The following is a 9,637-nucleotide window of genomic DNA, read 5'->3' on the forward strand; positions in this document are numbered from 1 at the left end:
GTAAAAAAATATTCAACACAGGTTTACATTATATAGTTGGCTGCATTCTAAAATTAAATATATGATCAAAAGTTCAACTGCAATCTATTCATTTTGCAAGACTTTAAATATCAGATGACCCCAGTCAGTACATTAACTACTATTTGGGATGGTTTAAAATATGTGATGCTTGCACTAGGAGGTCAGTATTTTCTGGAGATAAAAATACCTATTACCAACAGTACACACAAGAGGCACAAACCCAAAAGTAAAACAACAAATAAAAGCCTGATATACTGACAGTTAAGATTCAGACAGATAACCCAACTAATCTTTTGTTAACTGTGAGAAAACAAAAACCACAAAAATAGCATTTTCTCTTCCTGTCAAAATAATTCCTTAACAGTTAACATAAGCAGTCATTCCAAGCACCAGTCCTTAATTTCAAGTGAACCTCTACATTCAGTAATCTTAGTATTTTCACAAGCATGTTTTAGTGAGACACAGAACTTCAAACCTGGCTATAAAATCTTCAGATCTAGTTATAACATGAATAAAAGTAGTGCCCAATTCTGAAAATGACACAATAAAGACAAATGGCCAAGTAGAATTTACAAGTCCTGATTCACAATCCCTGTAACCAGAAACAACATCCAAGCACAACACAACTAATCTGAAAAACTTGCATGGCTATTTGTGGTTCATTTGTTTTTTAAAGCAAATACTTCAATTATTGCAAGGCTTTCTTAGACAATCCAAAACTACAATCCCAACTTAGTCACAGACATACTTTTTAAGAAACTTTGCATATCAAGAGTTACTACCCTCGACCCTCCTTGTGATAGGTAGATGTATTCATTAAACTTTTAGATTAAGATGTTTTCTGCATTTCTGCCTTACTTGGGGAAAAAAAATCAGAAAGCCAAAACAAGAAATTCTGCATCAAAAGCCGTCTGTATTTCCATGAGGCTAAAAGCTGAACCAATGTTCTAAGAGGAAATTCCTAACCTTCCGAGGATATGAAGTAAACTACTTCATCTGATTTTCCCTTCCACTAACTACGGAGTTAGTGTATATTTCATTATCTGATTTCAAACCTTCATTGGTATTGGATATATTCAGGAATGAAGCTACTATGATACATTATGCAATCCCATTTTTTGTCACAGCCTAAAAAGCAAGAAACAGAAAAATTCAGCTTCATATGGTTAAAATCAGCAGTTTCTATTTTTAAATAGCTGTCTTTCAGTTCAGTATCTAAGAGTTCTAGGTTGTTCTTAGTCTAACAAGTATTTTGGCAACTTTCTTTAAAAAGCAACTCTTTCTAGAAAGAGAAGGTTTTACACTTCAGAAGTTTAAAAAATAACTCTTTCATTAACAATGCATACAACATTTTAATCCTGAAAAAAAAAATGCAGTCTATAATGATTTCTGCTAATATTTTGTAATGCCACAATCATTACTGCATGAAAATCAGGCTGTTTTGGAAAACAAAAACCCAGGAAGACATGACTTCTATACATATTTTTACATTTTTATAAAGTCTAGTCAGAAAATGTTCCTTTATAAACAGGTTAATGAAAAGCTTTACCTTCTCAGCTGGATAAATGTGCTGCTTCATGAACTGCTTAACCTTCAGCAAAATTTCTTGGCCTTTCCTACTTTGATGGAAGAGCTCTCCAGAAATGCTGTGCTGTGTGCTGCTGAAGGATGACCTAGGGAAGAACATTCAATGCCATAACAAGACCAGATTTTCCCTCATAATAACATAAGCTGCCTTAGACAGGCATTTAAATAAATGAAGATATTGGAAAAGCTTTGCCTTGCCTTTGACCAGTAATCTAGACCACTCTTACCTTTTTGAGAGCTCTAATCCTCTTTCTGCCAAAGGCTCCACAAGCTTTGCAAATTCATGACTGTTCTCTGCAGAAGCATTTCCAATAAGATACCTGGCATAGACACCCTAAAACCAAAAAAAAAAAAGCCGCATATGGTGTAATTATGCACTTAAAATTGTGCATAATTGTGCACTTAACACTCTGGTGATTTCTTCAAATATAAAAGTAGCACTTAAATGCACATGGTCTTAAAAGGAAAAAACTTACTGGGATATGCTAATATTGGTTTTGGTACATTTGTGATATAATGGAGATGCTTGCTGCACGAGAGTTAAAACCATATCCCAGCTAAACCAAATGAAAGGCAAATCACAAAAAAGTGGTAGTGGAAAAGTAAAAAATAAAAAAGAAAAGACAAATGTCTGCATGTGATATGGAAAACAAGCTCAGCCTGTCTCTCAAGCCAACTGACAACAGCACAGACATATGATTATTACCTGTGACTAAATGAACTACCCACACACAAAGGTATGCGGCATTTCAGCAAATGTGAAGGTATTACCTGGGCTATCCCTGCCATTTTAAAATAGGACAAAGCAAGAAAAAAGTTCAAGTTGGGTAAAGTAGTGGAAATACGCCGGCAGCGGCAGTAAATGGAAACCAGTTCTTCAAAGGAAGGAGTTTCTAAAAAAAAAAAAGAAAAATATTTGTTTAGAATATGCAACATTTTCTATGATTTTTCCCACCTTATTCTTCAAACATTTAAGCAGTTTTTAAACTTCATGAGGTATTTCTTTTACATAGTAAGCACCATGATTTATCATTTGTCATGACATAACTGTGATATGGAAAGACCAAAGGAAGTAGAAATTGTCAGAATTTCAGATAACCATAACATTTCCTGCTGCCCTTTGTCTCCACACCAGTCAGGCAAATAATTTGACCTGGGGGGAAAAAGGCTTTTTCAAAAAAAAATTCTATATTTACATTTACATTTCCTTTTTCTTCCATTATCTCTTAGAAAGGTTCAAAATAAGGTTTTACAGAAGTAGCATGTTGTAGCTAAGACAAAGCTTGATAGAACAAAACTATCTAAAGCCTCACTATCAGAATGTTTGCTACAACAACAAAAAAAAATGGAAAAGTTCTTTACAAATGCAAAACTATATGCTTGTGAATTTACCATTTAATTCCTACAACATTTCAAATAGAAATCAAGCCTAGGATTTGTTTCAAGAAAAAGGTGAGTTTCCTACCTATGGTGTCTTTGAAACCCAAGATAGAGCCTTGACCCAAGTCCTTAATAGATGTAGGCCAAAAGTAGAATTGAGTGGCATATGCTAAATCTGCTAAAGGATGGCCAGTAGTTGAAAGCTCCCAGTCCAGCACTGCCAAAACACGAGCCTTAAATAAAAATAAAAACCTCAAGTGAGTGCTGGAAGACATGTTCTCTCTATTCACAAGAGCACAACCCACTCAATAGCCAATTGTTTTATCTGTTACTTTATGTTTAAAATTAAAAACACACACTAGCTGTCAACAGCAAAAAGAATTCCTTTTGGCACTATATAAGATTTGCAGAAAATTAACATTCACACAGGGACAGAAAGCCAGGCATTTTTCCAAAGAAAATCTCATTTAAATCTACATTTTTGAGTAGTGTTCTTCCTGTCAGAAACTTCCAAACTCTTCTAGTATAAAAGATGATTGAATTAAAATATCCTGAAGAACAGCAGTACTGAGAGCTTTGTTTCTTTCCCAGTCCTGTTGCACAGTCCTTTAGTACAGAAATTAACAGACAGACCATGCATCAGAAAACCTAATTTATCACAACATTGTCCATAGATTAACACGTACGTGGGGAGCTGAATTTCTTAAAGAGAAAGTCAATTACTACTCAGAGTGAACCTCTGCTGCAAGCATCCTTGCAATGGTGTCTTCATCAGGGTGGTCTGAGACTCCCTACAGTGTCATTCGGATAAATTCCTATAATCTAGCTGTCCTGTCAACCTGAATGACCCCTCCAGCCTACTCATGATCCATGACTACTTGAAATAAGTGGAAAAGTCTTTCCTACATGGTCAGTCCTGCATATTCAGGAACAGTTTCCACAGAAAATTAAAATTACCTATGTACAACTTGGTCAATTCCTTCAGTTTCATCAGGAACAGCTGCGAGAGTCCCCAAGACAGTCAAATTCCTTGCTCAGGGAATCAATCAGCACATTTAAGCCTACAAATCATGTCTATCAACTAATCTATGCACAAAACCTCTAGGAATCTCTGGGATCTGTTGCTTTGTCATGAAGCAGGCATTGCAGTCATGGTCACAAGTTCCAAGCATGTCTTCTGGTCACAACTCAGCAGGTAGCACAGAAAAAAGTAATGAAAATGCAACTGTGTTGATATAGATAGCACACATTTATTTCCATAAACTAGAAACAAACAAAAAAAAAATCTCTTTTTTTGCTCTAAAGATGAATGGGGAACTTTCAGGGTCCCTGTGATCTACATAACTAAACAGCTTTGGCAGATTTTCCTTGGCTTCCACTAGTGTCATGTATCATACATCCAGCTCCTGCTCCAAAAGCCCTTGTTATTAACTGAAGCCAAATAACAGACATCACTGGGCTTCGGATCAGATGCTTATGTAGTTCAATGAAGTGAGCTGTCAGCTGCACTGAACCCAATAGGATCTATGCATATAAAATGCTTTATTCCTGAACTTTGAAGCAGGGACTAAAACTAATGAATAAATAGAGTATCTCTCAAGGCCAGGTTGTTTGGGATTCTGAGCAACCTGGTCTAGTAAAAGGTGTCCCTGCCCATGGCCAAGGAGTTAGAAATAGATGATCTTTAAGGTCTCTTCCACTCCCAACCATTCTATGATTCTGTGATTCCATTGATTTTATCTAGCTCCTGCAATGAAAGCCAGGACTGTATTAGGTACCTGAACACCTTACACAGAGTATAGAGAAGAGTTCAGTTTTCTACTGTTTCTTTCAAAGATGTTTCATGCCCTAAAATAATCCATATATAAGTGTTCCATTACATGATAGGAGTACAAACAAATGGAGGGCCAAAACCTACTGTTTGTACATTTGAAATGTACAAATACATTTCAAATACCTCTGTTGGGTGGAAGATGATGTTATCTATTCTGAAGTCCCCATGAATCAGGCTTTCTTCATTATCATCAGGTGGCAAGTTTTTTGCTAACCACTCAGCCAGCTGGTTCATGGCAGGAATGTCTGTATGAGCAGCTGCATCATACTGTTTTTTCCAAGTTAATACCTTAAAAATACAAACACTCCAACAGATTTTTCAGTTGATTCACAAGTTTTTCAAGAGTACAAAATTTTGAAGCACATGCTTCCGGGCTTTGGCTATCACCATGTTGCGTGAAAATTCAGTAAAACCCAGTACCTCTGTATTTGCAAATGTGAACTGAGATATCAACATATGAAATGAAGACTACATCTATTTCAACCCTATTTACATAGCCCAAATCTAATGTTATTCCAAAAGCAAATGCATATTATTCCCTAAGTACAGCATTACAGAATCAATCTGAATGTAGTAGTGGCTTCAGACTGTGCACAATTCATTGAACTAAGTAAAGGCTTAATAGCTAAAATACAATCATTAATAATTAACAATTTAGCTTGTAAATCAAATAAACATTCAAAGAACAGACAAAACAGGAGAATGTTAAGATCTGTACCTGTCTTTTGCAGTATCCTGGTCCTCTACCATATCCTTGGAGACCCAATGACTGTAAATCAAAGGAGTGCAACAGGGCCAGAGTTTCTATCATTGCAAGATACAGAGCAGAACGCTCTGCTGGGCCCACCTCAGGCAGAGAGATGTCTCGGAAAATGCGACCCTAGAAATACCATAAAACAGGTATTTGGTGGGACATACACATCAGATGAAAAGAAGTAAAACTATACATTCCACAACCAAAACCAAATGTAGTGAACCAATACTTCCTATGCAATCAAAAATTCCTTCCTCATTTATTTTATTCCTCACCCAGGGCCAATGAAGGGATTCACAGTAAACCCAGGTCATTAGTATATGGTGTATCTGTAGATGAAATTCTGAATTAGAGCACTCAATCCAGGTATCCTCAAGCTTGAAAGCACCAGGAAAAAACAATGTTACTGTATTGTCTCTAAAAGCTAAATTGCAGAAAAAATACCAATGAAGACCCCAGGGGAAAGGAGGAGCAGGCAAGGTAATGAGTAGGTTGTGAGTACAAAGACTCAAACAATCCAAATAAATTCACTTGTTTTTCTCCTTAAAAGCAGTTGGATACATTTAGAAGATAGGCTTGTTGTTCCATTTTCACAATTGTTAAAAAGAGAGCAGTGCTGAACATCATAGAATGGACAGACAGTACTTTTACATACTTAGAAATGTAACAAGGTTTCTTTTTAAGGAATCACTTTGTTCTAATCAAAACCAGTAAAATTCTCCATCTTTGATGAAAGAAATCTGTTTCAAATTTTTCACAGCCCTTACATTCTATTACCCTTGATTTATGGTTTTTGTAGGAAGGTTAACCTAATCTACAGAAACTGGCCCACGAACTTACATTTCTAATTTCCCAGTGAACCTGATGACAGAACAGGATGCAATGAAAAGGAAAAGGCCTGAATTCAACTCTTCCTCCCAGAGGATTAAAAAAAAAGAAAACTACACAATACAGCAGACTTGTGCTCAAAATCACCAAAATCTAATAAAAAGTGTATCAATTCAGCTACAGCACCCCCAGAGTGGTGGACCACAAATGGAGATATGCTGTGTTCTTTCTGAAACTAGTGTTTGAACTGGAATCCTGCTTTGTTTTCAAGAATAGGGGATTGTATGTCAGCGCCTATCTTCAATACTAAAAAGCCTCCAGGATGTCCAAAGATTCATGTTATAGACTGATTTTTTTTTTCCCTCTGATTTGTGTACGCTTTTCACAGAAGCAATATTGCCTCATTTCAAGATATCCTTCCAAGAGCTCAAACAAGAACAAGAGGTTAAATACTGAGGTAAAAAATTCAACAAAGTGCAAAATAAGCCCTGGAGAAGCTGAAATCTGTGAGAATCACTCATAGCTAGCATGTCTCCAAAACATCAGAAGATTATTTACTCTCATACCACAAGACTGTGCTGAGCAAGGCTCTAACAGAAGGGTTTTAGACAATTTAAAAGCAGTTTGTAGTAGGGAGAAAGAAAGAATCTCTCACACAGGAGGACCAACCTTCACATGCTGCATTACATAAAACTCTGTTCCAATGATAGAAACGTCACTGCAATACAAAAGGGGCTCAGGCACTGGAAAGCCAGCCGAAAATAAGGCTTTCTGCACACGATATTCTCTATCAACCTGAAGAAGACACAGAAATTTAGGTTCAATTATACCTCCCAAAGAGAAATGAGCACAGTGAATCCTCTTGAATGTTTAATTATATGTAGAGCATGAACATGGGAAATAATCCAGCAACTCACTGCATTTCTGAATACATTCATCAGTGTGCTGGACCATCATGTATAGACCTTGGTCACCTGCAAAACAAAGTGTTTGGAGCTCAGTGAAGAATGTTACTTACCTTGTGTGCTCCAGGTAAAAGGGGACCATGGGGCTTCTTCCTGAGCACAAAAGCCTGCCCACTCTTCTGAAGGTAAAAGGTTGGATTTGATTGGCCTGAGCTGCAAAGAGAAAGAGTATAATTACTCAAAAATCCAAGTATTTACAAATTTGTAAACTTCTAACAGAAATGATACTTTCAAAATGCATTGTGGCTTGATCTGAACAAAATGGGGGAAACCATCTTCTCCAGTGTTGTTTTGTGTTGAGGGCTTTTTTCAAATCTGGACTGGAACAGGCTGCCCAGAGAAGCTGCGGATGCCCCATCTCTGAAAGTGTTCAAGCCCAGGCTGGATGGGGCTCTGAACAACCTGGTCTAGAGAAAGGTTTCCCTGCCCACGGCAAGGGGATTGGAACTAGATGACCTTTAAGGTCCCTACCAGCCCAAACCACTCTAGGATTCTATTCTATGATTAAATTACTGATGATTCTAGTACCAAGCCCCACTGTTTGCCAGCCTGATTATCACATTCAAAGATTAACTTTAAGGTATACCCTATAAGAACTGTAAAATTTTAAAGAATGTATGTTGAAGTCACAAAGAAAATTAGCCATTTTAATCACGTGTAAAAGAGAAGGACAACCCAGTTAAACCCTTCATAACAGCTTGTCTATCATATTCCAATCAAACCCACTGGTCCTTATTTTCCTCAAGGCTCTGTGTTAATCTGCATGCTTTTCTCTCCTTGTTCTGCTTCATTTTTAAGATGTATTCTGACCTAGTCCAATAAACAATTAGACAACTATTGGAAAATAAAAATCAAATTAACTTTTGCCATAATTCCTCCCATTACATTTCCTTTCTCCCCAAATCAGTTAGGGCTTCGTTTGTAAAAGTTTAACTAACAAATACTCTGCTTGGAGCAAAACAAATTTAGGCCAGCTGAAGCCTTGAACTGTAATTACAAGACAAAGAAGTAAAAGCATAAATACTAACAAAATTTTAGCAGACTTTACTATTAGCTACTCTCCTAAGGCCCCTCCTACTAAAGTCTTCTCAGCTGAGGTATATAGGAAGATTAGGGCAGACTGAATGAATTAATGTTTTCTATTTACATCAGAAGACAATGAAAAATTGTTCACTGTTTCTTAGCAATAGCTGCAGATAAGTTAATCAAGATCATGTCTACAAAGGAATTAATCCTTATTTTTAGAATAACGTTACTTCTGTTAGTTCCCGACATGAAGTCGTGCAGCCACACCACTGATTTGCTGAATGCAAACGAACTCAGTACTCTATGGAACAGAGAGGCTTTGGAGCCCGGGTGTAGCACCTCCCTGGCACACCGCATAATGCTCCAGTAATGGCAATCTCGGCACATCCTTACTGCATTTGCTTACCTGGTGACAGCCTAACGCTTTTACCATTGATTTCTTAAGCTATGTGTGTGCTTATGAACATTACTACTTGCTGTGCAATTAAAGATGGAGCAGGTCAGTGGCGATTTATGTGTAGGCAAAAAAACAATAGTGGGTGTACTCTGAGGACAGCGGGAAGTCCACCCAACACACAGCCCGCCCACAGCCAGCCACAGGCTGAGTGTGACAAAGGTCGCTTTGACCGCCACCGCCAACTTTGTCTTCTCCAGGGGCTCAGCGGATGAGCTGGGACATGTCTTTAATTGGACTAAATCAGAATGCATCTTAAAACTCCATCGATTGCTGCTGCCCACCATGCCGGCGGCAAAGGGCTCTCTCTCTGACCACTTTCCCTGGCGGGCGGCGGCGGGCGGCTCCTCTGCTCGGCCGTCCCGGGCGCTCCGGGGCAGGGGAGCGGCGGCAGCCCCGCTACCTGTGTCAGTGCCCTGTCACCAGCATCACCTGTGTTACCTGTACTGCCTGACGGCCAGCGCGCCCGCGGGCTGCCGAGGGAAGCCGGGCAAGCGGCTGCTCAGGTACCGCTCCAGGCTGCCCTGGTCGAAGCGGTGCTGCCGCCGCACCTCGCTAGTGCCCGGCTCCGCCGCCATCCTCGGAGGCCGCGCCGGAGCCCGCCCCGGCCGGGTCACCCGGCGGCGCCTCGGTCCACCAAGGAAAGCGCTTCGTAGGTCCCCGGCTGTCGGGCCCGGTGGCTTCTCCCGGAACACGACGTTTCCCGGGAGGCAGGTACCGCCCCGGCGGACACCGCCCCTCAGCCCTCTCCCGCTGCCGGCCGTGAGGAGGCGGCCCCGGCGAGGTCC

At 39.3% G+C, this 9,637-nt stretch overlaps 1 protein-coding gene across 1 annotated transcript in view; it reads right to left on the reverse strand.

Moving 5' to 3' along the window:
• The window catches only part of ACAD11 (acyl-CoA dehydrogenase family member 11), a 29,343-nt gene that overhangs the window by 19,646 nt on the left and 60 nt on the right, over positions 1-9,637 (reverse strand). The window contains 10 exon segments of the mRNA XM_053994505.1: positions 1,571-1,694; positions 1,836-1,942; positions 2,380-2,501; positions 3,074-3,221; positions 4,946-5,110; positions 5,541-5,702; positions 7,074-7,199; positions 7,423-7,522; positions 9,291-9,595; positions 9,597-9,635. Of these exon segments, the coding sequence (XP_053850480.1) occupies positions 1,571-1,694; positions 1,836-1,942; positions 2,380-2,501; positions 3,074-3,221; positions 4,946-5,110; positions 5,541-5,702; positions 7,074-7,199; positions 7,423-7,522; positions 9,291-9,595; positions 9,597-9,635 (1,398 nt within the window).

The sequence above is a fragment of the Vidua macroura genome, chromosome 1 (genome assembly GCF_024509145.1).
Source record: "Vidua macroura isolate BioBank_ID:100142 chromosome 1, ASM2450914v1, whole genome shotgun sequence".
NCBI lineage: Eukaryota > Metazoa > Chordata > Aves > Passeriformes > Viduidae > Vidua > Vidua macroura.